The sequence below is a fragment of the Calonectris borealis genome, chromosome 2 (assembly GCF_964195595.1).
Source record: "Calonectris borealis chromosome 2, bCalBor7.hap1.2, whole genome shotgun sequence".
Classification (NCBI taxonomy): Eukaryota; Metazoa; Chordata; class Aves; order Procellariiformes; family Procellariidae; genus Calonectris; species Calonectris borealis.
This window is the reverse complement of record NC_134313.1, coordinates 137,194,534-137,215,059: the sequence shown is the minus strand read 5'-3', so window position 1 is coordinate 137,215,059 and position 20,526 is coordinate 137,194,534. Positions and strand designations below refer to the sequence as shown.

At 36.2% G+C, this 20,526-nt stretch overlaps 1 protein-coding gene across 2 annotated transcripts in view; it reads left to right on the top strand.

Annotated features, from left to right (window-relative positions):
• Positions 1–20,526, top strand: part of HDAC9 (histone deacetylase 9) — a 283,155-nt gene that overhangs the window by 217,818 nt on the left and 44,811 nt on the right. For both annotated transcript variants that reach the window (XM_075143616.1, XM_075143615.1), the window contains one exon: positions 9,231–9,349. In XM_075143616.1, coding sequence (XP_074999717.1) covers positions 9,231–9,349 — 119 coding nt within the window. The remainder of the gene's footprint in view (positions 1–9,230; positions 9,350–20,526) is intronic.

Genomic DNA, 20,526 nt, shown 5'->3' with positions numbered 1-20,526 from the left:
CGCTTTTCAGAAATTTAGCAAATTTGTGGTAAAAGTATTTTTTCCAAGGTATTTCTGTATCTTTTATCCACTCAACCTATTTCTCCCATGAAAAATGCAACCCCTCCAATTCATCTCCCCAGGCATTTTTTAATACGATTTACCCTCCCTTCTTCCCCACATCTCACTTTTGCAAGAATTGAAAACTACTATAAACTTCTCTAGTAATCACTTCAGTGGTGACATAAGCAGATTGTTAACATTGCAAACTGAGCTGTTGTACAATCAATAGCAGTAAATTTTAGGTAGCGTGTTTTCCTCATTCCTGCTGTTTGTCAAACTGTACACTATATGCCCAAACTGGAAAGCTTTTGTAAAGTTTTTTTTGTAAAGGAGGAGGGTAGATTTTGGACCTAGAGACAAACTTCACACTCCAGAGCCCTCTTCTCTTTTTAATTTATTCAGAACACCACCATTTCCTTCTTTTCCCCAATTCCACCATTCCTGTGGAGTATAAGAAAAATAGGTTCTACACTCTCCTTTCTCTTATACTATTCTTAGATTGATAAGTAATTTTAAAAGTGTCAAGTGCTCTAAAAATATACTGAAAGGTAGAATATACCCAAAATAATATGCTTTTTCATAGACATATGAAAATCCTCAGAGAGGATACCATGCTATCGTTCATTTTGTGAACTCTATAAATGCAACACATTGTGGCAAGTTTTTACCTCTGTATTTAACTATTTCTGATATTATAACACTTACTTTTGTCTTCTTAGGAGCAATTTTATTACTATGTAATAAGATTTACTGGGAGCAGTGAACAGTTTTCGTAGTATTATTAGTTTATTATGTTAACATTTTAGGCCAAGTCCACTGACTTTTATGATAAAATACCAGTAGAAAGGCAAAACTGATAGTTATTTTGTTATAGAAAATATTGTAGAGTACTCAGGCTTGATAGAAATGTAATATATTTTCTAAGCAGCCATACCAATTTTAGAACAGAAAACTTAAAATACCTCCAAATTTGATTATTATATTTATGGCAGAAAAGCTTCTAAAAATTTACTTTTTTTTTTTTCCTATAAAATAAAGTAATAACAAGAAATGGGCACCTAATTGATTTTTCTGATAGGAACATGTTACACCATGAAAACTAAATGCTATCTTAAATAGTACTTGAGGGTAAAATTTGGCAGTGTATATGCCTGTGTCAGTACCATTTCCCGTACATGTTAGAATGGCTTTGACAGAAAAATAATTGACTTAAAATGGTGGGATTCCATATTTATTGCATTTTAGTTTCTCAATGTTGGTGATACTATTTTAAGTCACGCTGTGTTTTATTTTAAGCCCCATCTTTGCAAATTAAACCTCTATTTCCTCCTTCTCATATATCATCTTCAGTTGTATAGCTCTTGGAAGCCACATCAGTCCTTTAGCTACCAGCTGGAACTTAGTAAATAAGTTTTATTTATGTTGCACAAGATGGCATGGTACCAACCAGCTTTATTTGAGATCTGAGAAATAATTAAAAGGTAAAATGATAGTAAATTTTTCTTTCATTATGCCAGTGCTTCCACAAATAAGACTCTAAAAAGACAGAGGAACATTTAATAGAAAATGCAGATTTTTTTACTCAATCACTTTTCAGGGTAAAAGTGTTTTGTAAGGAGATATTCTGCTATCACATGTGCTATCTTGGCCTGTATTTCCATAGAAGCCTTTATATTTGCATACTGGACAACTGGAAGTCTTTGATCCTTCCAAGGTAACATCTTCTGTCAATGTATAATCATTTGAGAGATACTTAGACCCATAATCTTTGAGCAAGCTTACTTACCATAATTTTTAGCCAATCCCTTTACCTAATATCACTGAACTTTGAATTTTACTCAGTTCTGAATATGGATGTGAATGTGCATTGTATGTGTGTATATGCATTTGCCCATGTTTCTAGAAGTTGTATAATTTTATTTGGCTATGCTATTAATTTTTAAGTGAATTCTGAAAACCATAAAGTAATGTTTTTCTCATACTTTTCCTGTTTGTTAACTTTTTCTTATTTTTGTTCTTTTTGTACTAGTTCAGAGACTCTGACTGAGGCATACTGTAGATCGTATATAGAAGAATCCTTATAATTACATTGAAACAATTTTTCTAAATAATAATAAAAATGGAAGGATCAGCAGATATCATAGTCAATATTTCTTATGCTCTTTGAGTGCTTAAGATGTTGCAATTCCAGCTGTAATAGAATTCAGGAAACTTGCATGCAGGATGCCATAATAATTATTCATTTAAAAAGGAACCCACAAATAATAGCCTTAAGCTCTGAAAATGTCTTCAAAAGCCAAAAAAAAAAAAAAAAAAGTAAAGCTGTTGATGCTTCTAAAACTTTTCATTCAGTGGCACTTAGATACTCCTACAATTATAACATTTGAAATTACTAACTTGGGTGCATCCATGGGACACCTTGACCCTGTAAACACTTTGGCATATGCTTAAATTTAATACCATCTGTAAATCCCAGTGAAATGACCATGTTTTACAGTAGTGAGGATTTTGTATTGATGTGGTACCTTTTGCCCCTTGAAGAATAAGAGAAAAATATATTTTGTATCTCCAGAAAGCAAGTAAGGTAACTATAAAATAAAAGTAAGGATAAGAATATTGACTGGGCTTATAAAAAATAGAGAAGAAATAAAATTATTAAAAAGATATAAAAAGAAAGCCTATAACAATAAAATAAAAGATTTAAAAATAAAGGCTATAAAGATAAAACTTATAAGATATAACTTAGAAACTAATACAGATAAAATCTGCAGGATTTAGGCATATCTTGGAGGATAAGTCCAGGACAAAGCTGATGGTCAGATGACAGTCAGCAAGGAGTTTTGGGGGAAAGTTCTCAGGTTTGGCCTTGGTGAACTTGCGCTGACAGTAGGACTGACATAAAGAAAAGTCATGAAGGTAAACCAACATTTTAGTGAGAGACACTAGTATAAACTTAATTAATATGGAGAAAAAGAATTATCCAATAATTGTACAGAAATGCTATGTAGCTTTCTGTGAGGATAGACATTACTTGATATTGTGTTACATTAAAACATATGTGCAAACAACACATAAAAATAATAGATACCATAAGTCCCACATACCTATCAGGGCAATCTTTTAAATACTCTCTGATCTATTCATATCAGGGTGCATTCAACAACATACTTAAACTTGGGTAATTTTAAGGTAGGACAACATAGTGATTCTTTAGAACAATATTTTATTTGTAGGATGTGAAACTGAGAAACTGTAGATAGACCTACATTCTTTCAGTCAAGAGACTGGGTCTCCATTTGGTGGCAAAACCCCCACTTTAATAGCACTAATGCATTGTATACATATTTCTTGAAAAATACAAGTCTGGTATAACTGAATAAATAACTGTGCTTTTGTGGTGTTTTCTACTAGTTGAAGTAGTGGACTTAGAGTCTTCTGCATTTTTTTTTCTGAGGTTTTTCCAGGGACAACTAAGTAATTTATTCAAGTCTTTTACCAGCTTTTAGTTTTAGCTGATTCATCTGTGAAGTGGGTACAAGAAATGCTTGCTTTAGAGGACTATGCAATCAGAAACAGCTATACTGATTTATGCCAGCTGAAGATATGAACCTTTCCATTTATTAATGTTCTGAAAGTACTTTGAGATCACTGGATGAAAATACTGGAGGATTTTAGGGAAAGAGCAAATAATTTATGTTACTAAGCCATTCCAATCTGCAGTTTTAGAACAGTGTGGATTTTTTTTTCTCGGTTACATAAATTACTGTCCTGGGCTGGTATTCCTGCTCGTTTCCTTTTTAAATTACCAACACAGAAAAAGAATTGTAGCTATTTGCATCAACTTAACTTTCTTTGGAGATATCCAGCTCTGTGTGATGGTACTTGCAGAGTAATTTCTGGGTTGGGTACTGCTCTGCAATCTCTTCTGGGAGAACAAATGTTTGGGAGCATCCTAACCATGTGCTTTAAATGTACAAAAATAGAATGGAAGAATAAAAGGAACAGAGTCCCTTGGTAAAATCTCTTTAATGTCTTGCATCTGATGTTCAGATTGGTGGGGAGGGGAGTATCACATGCCTGATGTTTTCTCTAGGACTACACCCAACTGGAAGCCATCCCTTGGCTTCTCTGCAGACAGCAGCATACCCAAATGGAACATATTAATTCTTTGGGGAAATCTCCTTAGTGGGACAAAAAGGAATCTTTTCAGCTTCCCAGACACATGCTCTGTTCCCAGTACCATCAGACTTAAAGCAGGATCTGCGCTACCTTGGGCTGGAGGACACAGTTTCATTGTAACTGCAAGGTTTAGCACAGATAAATAACTCCTGTGATCCAGCTGCTCAAGCTTTCAGTCTTTGACATGTTTATTAATGAAAATGTGAGAGAAAAGAAAGAAACAGTCAGCCAGGCAAGAGTCTCCTGTAACTCTGCTGTCATCATTAGATGAATACAGTATACCAAATATTTATGCTTCTATATGATTCAGGATCACAGAAAATAAATATCTCTTTTATGTGTTTTATTTTCTTTGGAAAAGGGAGTAAAGGAGAGTGTGAGTCATAGTGGAAGAAAAAAATTCACTTCTCTTCTGACAAAAACTACTCATTTCACCGGGGAAGGATCCTAGCATTAACTTCTGTTTGCTGATAACCCCTGCAGCCCAACTGGCTTCAAGCAAGGAAGCTGATGGCCTGCCAGTCCCCAGTCTGTACCTGTCTGGTGACCTATGGCCAGAAGCCAAATCATATTTCTTACTCCTGCTGTGGGTAAGATAATAACTGTTCCTACCTAGGTCTGAGTGCAGGCTGCCTATGCACCCTTGCAAAGGATTTCTGATGAGCAGAGTTTTGACCCTTCGCACCGTAACAAATCCTGCCAGCTGCAGCCTGACTTCTGAGCACAGGGTTGGTCTGAGGAATTTGGGAAGGTTAGCATGAATATCTATTAGTGTATGACCAATGCTAGTTGTACACTTTTAAAAAAAAAGCATATTTTCTGTTATGATCTCATTCAGAGGATTCTGTTCTTAGGCAATTGTGATGGAAAGTGCTAAGGTTATGGAGCTCCTGAGGAGACAGTCAATGGATGATTTCTTTTTCTTACACCTTGCTGTGCCCCCAGAGTGTAGATGAGATAGGAAAGGAGCAAGATACAGGGTCTGATGATTCTCTACTCCCAAGAGACAGTGAAGGATCAGGAGCTGTCCCTGCCTGTCCAACCGTCCTCACTCTCCTGAGGTAGGAGAAGCCTGTTTACGAGGGAGAAGTGAGCTTCATGTTGCTCAAATAAAAAAAGGGATGGAATCTAGTGCTTTGTGTAGGCTTTACAGCTGCCAACCTTAAAATATTTTTCTAAAGACAGTTATTCAGGGATAATGAAGGCACTGAAGCCTGAGAGGTGGCAAATGCCAAAAGGTTTTATTTATGTCCTGGTGAAATTTAGTCCATATTTAAAAATGTATGTCTATGATTCCTTATAGCACTTCAGTGCTTTTGTGAAGGAATTTACATGTGTATTTTGTGCCACAAAGGAGTTCCTGCCAAGGCAAGACAAGGGCTAGAGAGGTCCTACCTACACAAAGTCCAAAACAAAATGCTATGGTGTTTTCCAGACATTAAGCCGCTCTTCTCTGAGCAGAGATCTCATAGTAGTTATTCAAAAGAGGAGCAACCTTAAATGCCTGTTGGTTAATGTAGAGGAAGACTGGATTATACATTTAGGAACTAGATGTCTATATGTTCCTCTCTGCAACTGAGAGACTTGCGGCTATCATCTTTTTGAAAGACAAAAGCCTTGGCTGCTATAACAAGGACCACGGACACCCTGAGATGTTTTAGAGAAGAGTCAAGTTTGCTATCCTAGTAAACAGATTACATTTTCCATAACGTCTTTTTTAAAGAAAAGTCCTTAGAGTTTCTGTTCAGTATTAAATCAAGAACAGTGTAAGATGGATGAGCTCTGACATTCGAAGTCCCTCAATATTATGGAGGATGAAAGAGAAATGAACAATGACATAGGTCTTGTGGGCACATAGGTTAGCTCTTCTGGTACATAGTATGCAGAGTAGCAGTAGCAAAGTTCTGTCATAATTTGTGAGACAGTATTATAGCAAAAGTAGGGTGCTATTCTTCTGGTGAAATTTAACAGACATTGTGTATGTTTTTAAAAGAAAAAATTCTTTCTTTCAGAAAAAAACTCTCCGGTCTTATTTTAGTCATGTGAATTCAGGTAATACTGAAAACAGTAACAGAACAGTGAATTCTAAATGCCACCTCTGGTTATTATCCTTATAGCCTTCTTCCTTTAGCTAAGATTTCTCTATACCGTTTCTGTAGAGATTTATGAATATGCTACTATTTCCTGTTCAGTACTATTAAAGATGGTGTTAATAGCTATTCCTGGTGCTTTGTGTGAAAGACCTTGCTTTCAGTATTTAATAATTTTACTAATGTTACCCAGTGTGGCTGGCAGTTTTCATGTCAGACATATTTATTTGACAAAAATTTTGAAGAAACTGTGGCTAAACAATTTTTGCTGCTTCTAAGAATAAGATTAAGGGTCAAATGCATTGTTTTGCCCAAGTTATAAAAAAATGTGCTGATATCTTTACACTTTTGAGCAAGGTCTTGAAATGTGGTAGAAGTGTGGTAGATTTTTCCAATGTTCCAAATTATAAGACTCTCAAAAATCTCATTCTGCATTAGCCTGGTTAGGTTTGTTAGTGCTCAACAACTTGAGTTTCCAGAGCTTCTGCCTGCACTGAACACACTCTATCCTCTGACTCCTGAGGATTGTCTATGCTGTACTCCATGGTGCTGCCATTTTATTTGACATGAAGAAATAAAAAACAGAGCCTGAATCGAATTTGAGGAAATGTGAATGGAGAGGAGGAGGGCAAAAGCTCAAGTGGCTGCAGATAGGGAGGGTTCTCCACAGGATCCCTCCTTCTTTCAGTATATAAGATATATGGTGCTATGGGGACAGATCAAGATTGCATATCAGCCACAGTCCTCATCACTAATCAGGATCCGTGCCACATGTGTTGCAGACGTGGGGAAGTTTGGGAAGTATGTGTTGCTTCAGACAATGAACATATAATTAGAGTACCAGAAGGTATGTACATAAGAAAGATAAAATGTGCTTGCATAGGAGGTCTTTATTCCTGATATTGTTCCCTAACTTTGTGGAGATTAACCTGCAAAAATGTTCAGTCACTATACTGTTTAATGTAATTATTCATGTGTGTACTTTGTGTGTTATGTAGTTATACATCATGGAACTATAGGAAAAAGACCTAGAAGAGAAGTAATCTGACCTCCTGCCTCAAGGCCATGTCAGCTTGAATCTGTAGCAAGCTTGATGGATATTTGTTCTACCTATTATAAAAAACTCAAAAAGATGGAGACTCTTCAATTTTCTTAAACATTTTATTTAAATGATTATCTATCCTTCATATTAAAGTTTTTTCCAGTGTCTGAACTACAGCTTTCCTGCTGCAACTGCTTCATGTCCTATCCACAGTGGAAATGCAGAACAGGTTATTTCTTTCCTCTTGCCACAACCACTTACATATTCGTGGACTTGTATCATGTATACTCTCATGTTATGTAAATCAAATAATTACAATTCTATCATTTTATGCACTTAGGTCACATTTTTTAGAATTTTTTCCTTTTCTTTTGTTCTCTCAAGTTGGTCTAGGTTCTTCCCGAAGTGCAATGCTCAGTACTGGAATTCGTACTTCAGCAGAGGCCTACTAATGACATGTGAAAAAAGGAATATTTCACAAATTATATTACTTTGCCTGCAGACATTTGTGGTGCAATTTCAGCGAAATCACCAGAAAAATGAAGTTGCCTCTCTCCTTTTTTTCTAATGTAAAATGATATTCATTGAAATGCTGTATGTCCTGACATTACTTAGTTTGAATTCTCCTTTTCTCTGACTAAGAAGTAAAAGGAACACTTTCCTAATATCAAAATTACCTTTGAGGAAATCAGAACAAAATATTTCATGAAACACAGATCAAAAACTAGACTAAACAAAAACCTAGAGAGTTGTTAAAATATTGTTAATATGCTTTTTTTCCCCACAGAAAACCTCACTCTTGCAACAAAAACAAGATCTCTTTGGCCTAAGTTGATAAATTAATAGGTGAATAAATATTGAGCTAAGACAAATAGTATTACACATGCGCAAAATTGATCTTCAGATTTTGACCAGTGTAGACCAATTGGGATTTCCTTGAGTTAATGTATTTGGAATAGAACATTCATTTGTGTATCCGCCCTTAAATGTTAGTGATGTCCCCCTGAATTAGCACAGTCCTTACAGGCTCAGTGTTTGTCGCACTAGTGTAAAAGCCATCCTGATGCCTTCCCTTTGGAAAGTCAGCCTGAAAGAAGGCATCTGCAAGTGCAGAATGCAGGTTTTTATCTTCTCCTTCAACACATCTTTAATACTTTGAGTTTGGAGAAGAGTGAAAACAAAGCAACAAAATATCCCCATGGAAGTTTGTCAAGGAAGGGGTTAAAAAAGTGGAATCTTTGTGACTGTGAAGGGCTGAATTATCTTCCTGACACCAGCAGGGGTTGCTGTCACTAGTTTGTGGTTGTCACATTCCTGTTATGCTTGACCTTGGAAAGGCTTGACAACATAGTCTGGATTTGATTAAGGGAATTTCATGTTTTTCCTTTGCTAGAGTCACCCCCCACCTCGACAAACATTTAAAAATGTTAAGAAGAAAAAAAAAGGTTTGGAAAGCAAACATTTTCCCAAAAGAAATTTATAGTTCAAATTTACACCAAGTTCGCACTAACTGGAGCAGTCCGGGTTTCCACTCAGGCTTTGAGTGCTCTCTGTAAACCATTAGTCACTTCCCTGGAAGAGGCAGCTTTTTATAGGCAGCAGGATAAAACAGGCACAGATGTGTGTGTAATATTAGAGGCTTGCACATGTACCTGCATTTTTTTTTTTTCCCTCAATCATAGAAAAGAAAAAAGAGTGACTATAGAAAGAAATTAATTGAAGCCTTGGTCTTTGTTTGGTTTTGGACAGCTACCATGAAGATTGGTTTAATTAAAATAAAATATCTTGTGTTGCGGATTTTTGAGATTGTGGCAATTTATATCATGAAGATAGACGTTCTTTTAATTTTTAACAGGTTGGTTTTTTTCACTCTACAGGACTGTGATTATGCCAGCTGCCAATGAGTTCGATCCAGAGATTGTCCTGGTGTCAGCGGGATTTGATGCCGTGGAAGGCCACGACCCTCCGCTGGGCGGGTACAAAGTCACAGCTAAATGTAGGTATCGTCATAAGACGCATGTTTCTGAGTCGGTATTTTTTCTAGTTAGGAACCTTATTTTAAGTCCAGCTTACATCCATATTTCAATTTTGTGAGACGACACTCGTGTCACTGAGGGCAGGGACTGTCCGTCAGTTAATACCCAGAGATGCCTGTGGAGCTGTGGGTCTTGCCCAGCTCACGGACAGGGTGGAAATGAACATGTTAGTGTTTCTGGCTCACTCCTTTCTGTTCCTCTTGGCATTTTTGTCTTGGCTTTTTAAAGTATTACTTTTCTGGCATTCAAATAACATTTTAGAGGTTTCATGCTTTTCAATAGGCCCCATTTTCCAAATGCTGGAGTAAGTTATTTCTCTTTAAATACATATTGGAGATTTTAGACTTTGGAGGCCTAAGTCCAATCTCATATTGCTCTTTTGTTATTGTAATCTTTCCAGCTCGATGGCATTAATCCTGAATTACATCAGTGTTCATGAAGGCCAAAGTTTTCCAAAAGACTACTCTGTTGGGTCTCAATGTTTGGATGTCCATTTCAGTCCTCCAAAATGTGTGCTAATGGCAGAGATTTAATACTTTCTGAAAGACAGGTCTGTCTGAGGTGTCTCATATGTAGCACTCAAAGTCACTAGCTCTTAGAGGATATTGTGGCCAAACTGATTCTGAGCCTGGGATGTTAAGCAAGTCTGGGTAATGTAGTAACCAGGACAGCTCTGTACGATAATGTGCACTGTAACATCGTTATATAGAAATAGCTTTCCATGAGACAAGACCAAATGGTTTCCTAATGCAATGCTGTGAATAGTTTTCTTCAGCATATATACTTTTCTTCAGTGTATCTCAAGAAATACCGTAATAACACTTACATAGTTATTAAATATGGATCTCTGCTGCTAATGACAAATGCCTTGGGAAAAGTCTGGAGAAGTCAATGAGACCTAATGGCATTTAACACACTGCAGAAATGGTCTCCAGCTCAGAGGATTTTGTCCTTCTGACCTCTGCCTTCTGTTACAGGTCAATAGAACAAAGTTGGTGTTTACCTCAGGAGGATCAAGGAAGAGACACATATTTTTTATTTTCATTTTAACTGCATGCTTCACAGGCTCCCCTGAATACCAAGGATGAAAGGATAGATGGAGAGCTAGAGTGACTGTACATAGTGGCATGCTGTGGAAAGCGAGAACGCAGAGAGCAGGGGCCTACCCAAAGACACTCATACAGGTGCTAATGCACATATGGATTGGAAAGGGAACATCCCTGTGACTGCAAGTAAGGCGTGTTGAGTTTTAGCACAGCTTTTCAGGTTAATGCAGTGGTTGCACTAGAGAGGAAAGAAACATAGCTGCCTATATGCATGTTTGAGTATCACTTATGTGTATATTATGATCTTTAGTAAAACATTGTGCATGAAAAAGCCCTTTGTAAGAGGTTTACTCACTATTTGTTTCCGTAAGTATGGTTCCTGGTCAGAGGCACCGTTCCATAAGCTTATGTGGTAGGAAGATGAGCTTCCAACTGGTACAAAATAGATATTTTGTGGAGAAGCGTTGTATGATTATCTATATTTAACAGCTGAGAATGCATGCTACATGTCCCTTAAGCATGCATGATGCTCCAATAAGATGCTTTGGCATACACAGTATTCTGGCATAACAGCTTCAACAGCTTAACTAGAAATTGCAATAAGATTTATATTTTCCTCTTAGGTTAAACTGAATTTCATCCTGACAGCAAAGAAAAATGTTTGATATTGGAATCAGTGTTAATTTTCATTCACAAATTAATTAATTAACTCTTCATAACTTTTATAAAAATGGAAATCTCAGTACGTTTTTTAATATAAGAGGCTGCACATCTACAAGTTACACGTCTGTAAGCAAAAAAAAGGTGATTTAGAGTAGGTGGCTCTTGTTTAAATTAAGGGAAAAGCCAAGATAGACCTAGATAATGATCATGCACCTGAGGGATGAATAAAGCCTTTTGTACGGAGCCAAAGGAATTTATTATTTCCCCAAAACAAAATTCTCCACATTCCACCATATCGTTTTAGAACATAGCATACTATATGTGGTATGTAGAAAAATGAACAGTCTATTAAAAAAAAATAAACTCCAAAGAGAAACATTCATATTAAAAACTAAAAACAGATATTAATGCAATTTTTTAATATAATCGGTTTGTAATAATTAGAAATTATGCCCAAAACAAGTAAATGCAAAGTAAAGTTTAAGCTGTAAATATTCTTTCTTTATAAATCTTTAGCACTTTGTGTACACGGAATACATTGAATTTTCTAATTTTTATGACCCAATACAAACTTTACACATATAAAGGGTTAGGGAGAGATTGACATCAAAGGAGAGAAGATGGGTCCTTAACTACTAACCTTGCTGCTAAAGAGAGTTAGGGAGCCACTAGATTCTCGATAAGGAATTATTTATGTCTTTCCTTCAGAGTACAGTCAAAGAGAAAAAATTAAAATGTATTAACCAATCAGCGTTCCCAAGTAATAAAGTAGAAACCATAAGATAAAGATAAAAGATTGGACTAATTACAGTCTTGGAGTAATCATATAGCAGGCAATTACCTACAGAAAAAAATGTCTACTAAATCTACACAGTTTGAGAGGTGTAAATTATAACCTGCTTTAACTCAGTATTTTAATTTTTTGCTATATTCACATGCAATCTTTTTTACTGAGGAGTTTCCGACTCGTAAACAAACACATCAGCAACAAAATAGACGTCTATATTTTTGCAGCTGATTTTAAATGCATGGGTCTGATGTGCATGTCAAGATTTCTCACAGTGAGGTGATCCTCAGCTCCTCTAGAAGGGTGTAGGATGGAAGAAGGCCAACCGAGATCAGTGATGATAGCAGAGCTAGGAGATATCTCATTTGCCTAATTTATCTCCAGTCCCATTAAGTAATGAAATCACTAAAGGTCTTTTTCCATTGAAAAAAAGAGATAGTGTTTAAAAAGAATTGGAAGGGGAGTTTGATTCTTTCCTTTCTTACTGCACTTTTCAAATCACTTTCCCTAAGTAAATCTTTTTCTCCAACTGCCTTTGCAATTTGTCCTTGTCTGTTGATTTTCTGAGGATAAAAGTTTTCACTAAACTAATATTTAACATATTCTCAATCCATGTGCATAAACTTTGTGATGGATTTTATATTCTGTTATGAAAAAAAATGGGCTTCAAAGACTTGAGATGACTGATGGCGTATGGCAGAACTTTCTGCCACTGGGAAGCTCTCAGGCCTTTGGTACCAGCTATATTCCTAATATCTTAGTAAGAAAAGGCAGGCTTTATTGACAACACCATTTATAAGACCACCTAGCCTAATTAGAAACAGTAGGTGCACTTTTGAATGCACAACCACTTTGTCCTGAAGAACGTCTTCCCAAAAAAAGGAGTTGTGTCTGAAAAGGAGTTTCCTTTTCCAAATATACCTTTTTTTTTTTTCTGATAAAGATATTATCTCCACTAACAAACTCTGTCTTGCTTGTGTCCTTATGCTTTGATAACTGCACCAAGTTTAACATCAAAAAGCAAAGAAAAGAAAGAGAGGCACATGGCATGTTAAACCCTTCTGGTAGTCCTCTTGGCCCAAGGTCTTGCATCAGTTATAGATGCCAACTCCTGCTCAGGATCTTCTCTAAATTCTGGTAGAGTCTGGTTCAGATTGTCAGGGATATTCAAGCAACTTATCTCAGATTTTACTTTCTATGGCCCCTCTCTTATGACTCAAGCTTAACTTCATTAGCCGAAAGAGTGGAATATCTTTTGTATTGTCAAGTCCATCTTTAGTATTGGCATAGCTCTGTCCATGTTGCTTGGTTAAACTGGTTCCCCAAGCTGCGTGGTGAAGGTGGATGCAACAGCAGGAGCTCTTTCATGCACACTCTCTTATGCAGAATAACTATTTATGTCATTGGGATCCCTTTGTTTAGAACAGGGACTATAAATGTGCTTTAATTTTACTGTAATCAGATAAGAGGAAAACATGCTTCAGTTCCTGACTAGCCTCATATTTTCTTTTTATTACTAGAAATGTATTATTTTTTCAATAAAGTAACAGATAAAATATCAGCACAATATATTACATATTATAAAAACATAGTTGTATCAAATCCACTTTTTGTACTGGAGTAGTAAAAATTGTATTGACAATAAAGTATAAGAAAAATAATGGGAGAAGAAATAAAGGGGATAAAGGAGTTTTATAGGGCCTAAAGAATATGAATCTACTCTTCCATTTTATCCTGATGATGCTTAGGTAGAACTACTGCAGACAGAGCTGATATATACTGTGCTTTATTTTATAGTTAATTTTTACAACTCTGCCAAAATGTATGGTATTATCACACCATTTGCATTCTGTACAGTGAACAGGTCTGAAAAAGAGCTGCCACATCTGATCATAAATTTGCAATTTGTTAGATTTTGTAAGAGCACTGTTTTTAAATTTAGCTCTGCTGACTGAAGTTCTCCCTGTAATGTTATCCTGAGGTGAAGTACTTTCTCTTTGTTTTATAGAGCAGCCCTTAGAATAATGCTTGCATTAAAGTTATTGAGATCACTTTACTGCTCAAGTAAATATTGTACGTAATTGTTCATTAAATGGTGACGGTGACCATTCCATAAAAAGAATCAAGTAAATAGAAAAGTGTCAAGCAAGAATGAAGATTTTTTTCAGGGTACTTATCTTCCTGAAGCACTGCGCTTGTTAAGTGCTATGATGATTTACCGGAGTTTTCCTGTTGTTTTACTCTCTTATTCCAAAGATGCTATTTGACACCAGAGTGCAAAATAAGATCAGCAATTAGCAGTTGGAAAAGATACGACTGCAGGCATTTAAAGAGTAAATTACATTTTGACAGTTTGGATACCTGTCTACTGTTATGCCAAATTTGTCATGCAAGGTTGATCCAATGTCTAGAATATAACTGACTCTAACTAAGCTGATTTGCAACTTTTAAAGTTTTTATTTAAGCAAATTGCAATAACTCCCTTATCAAAAGCTACATCATGCTGTGATACACTCCATTCAGGCAGGACCAATGAAAAAAGTGCTAAAGCTATGAACAGTTTCCCACCTCACGAGCCCTCAGCAAAGTAGGGCTTGGAGGACTTCACTGTAACAGTCTGATTAATCACAGCAGAGGAAACAATTAATGCTCTAAATAGTTTATTTCCAAAGGATATGTCAGCCTAAGTGGTAGAAATTAATGTGTAAAAAGGGCTGCTGACTTACACATAGCCTACTATTCCTTCCATTGAGGAATCTCTTCTCATGGCTGGAACTGGTACTTCTCAGAATACAACTAAGAGCAACCAGGTTGAACTTGGGTGCCTGTCCTGTTGGTTTCTGTGTTGTTGGTTTTTTTCCTGGAAGCACTTAATTTCTAAAGGACCCCCAAATAATATTGTAACTATCTACTGGACAGTGCCTTAGACTGACTGGGAGTTGTTTAGGGTAGAGTGATTGTAATGTTTTTGGGGAGGGACTACACTTGTGATTGTCTGGAAGACTTTCCCGACACTTGACTCTGAAAAAGAGTCCTGACTGGTGCTAATGTAACAGGTAAATGTTAAAGGAAGGCAGGCAAAAAGAGTCCATGCAAATTGACAGCTGACTAAACAGAATAGTAGTTTTGACTTGGTAGCTGTTTAAACACAGTTCAAATCTCTAAAAATAGCATTGCAGGCTTTTATAATGCCATGTCTAATTTCTTCTCTTCACAAGCAAGAAAGTCTTTTTGACTCAACTATCAGCACATGAAAGTATGATCTCGGAAAGTCTGGCACTAACTGCTTCAGAATGCGGTTCCACCATAGACTGTGTGAGCTGCTCCAACAGCTCATTGCCATAGAAAAGGGTGGTTGCATGCCTCTTCTCCTTATGAATTGTCCATTACTTACCCTGCACTGGCTCTGGTTCTTGTCAGATCTCTCTGTAAACACATGCAGCATTAACTCATCAAGCCATCAGAAAACTTAATCAACCAAAAAAGTGGAGAGATTTCTGTTGGGCTATGAAGCTGAATCAGATTATGGAGGGACCAATGTGTGCCACAGCTAGTGGAAGGGGGGCAATAGAGAAAGGGAGAGATGGAGTAGGATACCTTTTGGTAGCAGAAAGCTGTTAAATTAACTCAGTTGCCACAGCTGCCTTCTTGTCTGAATTCTTCTGAGTTCAGAGATTTGATTTTGGTTAACATAGTTTGGTTACCTTTGTGGTACTGGAAGTGATAAGACGGTTATCCAGCAGGATAGATTTTGAGATTTTGACTCAGAGCTAAAAGCATTGGAGGGGGGTGGAGCAATGATCATTCATATAGTTTTTTATGGGGGAGTCTCCTGATTCATATAATAAATTTTCCTTTTGTTCTTTTTGTCTCTTGGAAACTACAGGCTACCCAGTGACTGGAAGCAAGAAAATATAGCATCAAGACTTTGCTTCCCGTTGCTCACTTTGGAAAGCAAAGTCTGGGTTTTCTTTAGGGTGATTTCTTGAATATTAATTGAATGGTTGCTTGGTACAATACAAAAGGCATCACAACAGATGACAGATGACAAGTTCATTTGTGACCTACCCTCAGACACGAGTATTTTCATAGAATTTTTTGGGAGAAGGAAAGCATTTTGATTTCTTTTTCCTCCTAACCCACAGCAATAGTTACCGTAGCATCTCCCATGGCTTGGCCATGGCCATTGGATTGCCCAGCCTCCCAAATCAGATTATGCCACATTTACTCCTGCATTTGTACTCCTTAAATTTGCTTTTGCACTGCAAATATCAGTGAATTATTTGCCAGTGACTCCAGGATCCGGTATATTATTGACATTTACACTACATTTACATTTATGAATATGAAATGTAGAAAATTCCAGAAATCCTGTTCTGTGAGGAAGAGTAGTCTATTGGCTCCTGTGGAAATTGAGCAGAGATTGGAATTAATTGTATCAAATTAGCATCCTCTAGGACATAGCATAGTAAAAGGCAAAGGTGAAGATATAAGAAGATAAGTCCCTTTTTTTTTCTTATTTTTAGATTTCCATTTAAAGAAGGGATTAATGCTTGGAGAAATACAGAAAAAAATATGAACGGACAATTCTAATCTTGGGTTGAGGAATCTGCCTTCACATGCTGTCAAGTAAGCATGTGTCAATGGCTTGGACTGTGGATTTGAACCAAGAGAAACAGATTGGTGAACAGTTCACCTCATTTACTGAGGCCCGGGAAATCCTCGTCTTCAGACTTGGGGGCACTCATGTCTAACTGAATACATATTTAAAACACATCTGAAGGATTCAGAAATATTAGCACTGATTTTGTTATTGCCCAGTGTTTTCAATGACTCTCTGGTTAACTGGTGTGCCTTCCAGAAAGGGTCTACCTAAGCAGGAAGTGAGAGTGATTAGAAATATTAATAAGCGCTGATTTGACCTGCTCTTTCACTTAGCCTTTCTTCTGTAAAACAACCAGGAGAGATTTCCATTTTCCACTCCCCCTCCTGCCCCACAAACAGAAGATGTGTCTGCTGGCTAGTTAACTAACTTGTGCAAGTGAAAAACCACCTGTATACTATGTTCCAGATATACAGTGCCGATCCATCTGCAGAATGCATCAGGTGCCAGTTCCTTGATTTAGGGCAGTTGCTGGGGACAGGGCAGAGGATGGATTACAATGGAAAAAAAGAAGATCCACAGAACCATTAAGAATTATTTTCCCTTTTCGGTCATCTTCCCTTATCTCTTCACCTACCTCTTGTTATTTTTTCTTTCATGTTACAGTAGTGACATTGGCTAATGACAATAACTGATGTGAGGGGTGTAAAAAAGGTAAAATTGGTGGCACCTTCTCTCAGTTTTGAAATTTAAATTTATGAAATCTTTTTCCTTATTGAAACCAAGACTGTCATTTAGTAGAAGAAAGAAAAGGAAAAAGAATTTTTTTGCTTAGACAGTATTAAACTTGTCAGATTACAATTTAAATACAGCAAATTAAATGTAAGTTTTTGGGCCATTTTGAAACTAATGGAGCTTGACACAGTGTTCAGCAACTTGCATGTGCGTTTCACAGGATTGGGTCCTGAGAGAAAATTGTTGAAAGACATCTCCAAATGTGGATTTCTCCATAACAAAGTGTCTGATCTTTTATAGCATCGTTGCATTGGGAATTAGGCTTGTCTTTGGGAATTTGTAAAGTCTTTAGTAGAAGATCATGATTTATGTCTTAGAATTTAACTATTCTCTGTAATAAATAGAAATGTGCCACAAGTATTTACTTGGTTGCGCCATGGGAAAATTTTTAACATATTGTTCACAGCTTCAGAATGCTATAAAAGAAGACATGTAATTTGCAGACCGGACTATCCTTTGTGATTTCTAACCAATATATTTGATTAATATCTTTCAAAAGAGACACTAGCCAAAATGTTTACATCTCATTAGGCAGAGAAGAAGGGAGCACACACAATTTTGATTATGAGCTTGGATAGCTCATTTCTTTGGGCTTCCCATCACTACTACTTAAGGCAGACTGTAACTTTAAGATGTTATCTCTTGCCTGCGCAAATAAACAGCCAGTTATGCTTTTTATGGTGGGTAGTTCTCAAACCAACAGGGGATTAGAAGATATTAGCTGGAGTTTGTGGTTCCCTGCTGAACTATCACGGAGTCCATGGATTCCTGTCCTGAATATTTCACAGAGCAAACACCTCTTATCTGGGGTGATATTCTCACACTGGCCTCTTGGCCATGGACTTCAAAAGCTGATCACAGGGAGGGCTAGAAAGGCAATAACCCTTAATATAACAGTCTCTCCTGATAGGGACAGACAGGGTAAAGGTAAGGCGTCTCTGAAGTTTGCTCTTGTGTGTTTAGCCCCATGGGGTGATAAGGGGCCATCTGTTTTTTTGGTCTGCAGACTCATCTTTTTCACACTATCCCAGTATCAAGTGCACTTCAGGTCTGACTGGTATCAGCACCAGCAATTCTTCACTGATCTGAAGAGATTTTCTTGGTATTTTTAGCTTTGATCCCAGGCAATTGTCTTAGCTGCTGTTGTGTTGGTTTTTTTACCCAAGCAAACATATAAAATAAAATTTAAAAAAATAAGTTCAAGGTACTATTAGCTCAAAGAAAAGAAATTATTAAAAAAGAATTTATAACAGGTATGTTAATTATTTGTGGGTAAAGGGAAATGAGTGCTTACCTATGTGATTAAACTCAAAACGTCAATTCATGGCAGTAGTTTCAAAAAGTCACATATTATGCAGCACCGTGCAGGATGCTTGCACCTTAATTAATTGTTCAAATAGAATATCAGTACTACCAATTCTAGAAGTTAAAAACCACTGCTTCAGACCTCAAAAGTACTGTAAGAATTATTAAAATACTACCCAGATTTCTTTTTGTTGTGGAGCTCCCAGGAAACACTTCCTTCATATTTTAAGCTTTTGCCTGCAGCCATTTCTTTATCAACTGAACAGTGAGATTCCATTGCAATCTCCTGATTATAATAGCTTTAATGCAAACACTTAATACCATGAAATATGCAGCAAAATGGTGCAAGTTGCCAATGCTGGCACATTTTAAAAAAAATCCCTACTCTTTTCCAGCATTTTAATTACCTTTGTTTGTTGTTTTGGGGATTGTTGTTGTTGTGGGTGGTGGGTTTTTTTAAGGAAATTGTTCTTGCTTATACCAACTAATTGCCATAAAATTGCTGGAAATGCAAGAATGTAGGTCCTAATCCCACAAGCTTTTACTCACTTTGAGCAGTCCTGTTGATTGAGACCACTCCACCAACCTGATTAAGATTTACTAAAATAAGTAATGTTTGCAGGGACAGACCTTGCATTGTAAGTATTAATATGGTACAAAAACACATGCTAAAAACTCTTCAAGAACATATTCACATGAGAAAGCTGTTATTTAAATACTTCCTGAAGTTTTATAGAATTAACTTGGAAAGAAGAAGGAGTAGCTCTGCTGTAATATAAATCCACTTGAAATGCATTTAGTAGGAATTTATTTACTTCAGATTCCTTCTTTTCTCCCCATCATTGATTATGATTCATATACACTAAAATGGACCAAGGGACAGATCTTGGAAGATCTTCTTTGGCAGAAGAAACTAAAAATAAGTATGTATCCAGAACAACAAAATATTGCTAGTTAAACAAAATTCAGTTACTTCCTGGTTTCTGTTTATGATAGTAAATGTTAGCATGAATTAAATATTTGTTTCCTTTGATCCATAGACTTGTCCCTTTTCCTTAGATTCCTCTCTGTAAAAAAGACTGGTTCTCTAGCTATATGGTGACCAAAAACTTTTCGGTATCTAGCATTGCATCCATTTAGGTGCAGTTTGGTTGTGAGGGCTGGTTTCTAAATCTGTTTTTTACTTACTTAAAATGGATTAGCAATCTCTAAAAGCAAAACAAAACAAAGCTGTTCTATTTAATGGTGGAATGTATCCTTCCATAAACTGTCTGGGTTTTAAATATGCTAGCTTCAAAATTATTTTCCTAATGTGATTACTTAAAATGTTGGATATAAATTCAGTGATTGTGTTGTATGGAAAGATCATCACTCACAAATATTGCCACGTAATTTATGTTTTCATTTATGATTGCAGTTTAGGCATATTGTGTATGTTCTTCTGCATCTTTTTCTTATTATTAAGCAATGTTCAAGGTTTACAAAGAATAACTTAAAATTTTTTTGCATAGTATTTTTATGCTGCCAAAAGAAATGATCAATTTTAAAATTGAGATATATATAAATGTCAATTAAAAAATTGGTATATTTTCACAAATATGTTTTATTTTGAAAATTTTCATATTTATTTCTTTTTTAAATTAAAGACAAAAAGTATTATTATTTCTTTCTCTTAAAAATGTGTAATTTCTACAAAAACAATGGAAAAATGAACAAGAATAATTTATTTTTTGTTAAAAAAAGTTATTGACTAGTAACAAATCAAATCCAATTGTTATTATTTGTATCCATTTTATTTCTGTTAAAAAAGCCACTCTCTGTAGTCTCAGATATGACTATTGCCGAGAAATCCTTTATTTTCAGCTGAAAGTTATAATTCCTTCCAAGTACAGGAAGCATCTTTTATGGTTCCTACATTGGAGGAACAGCTTTGCAGCA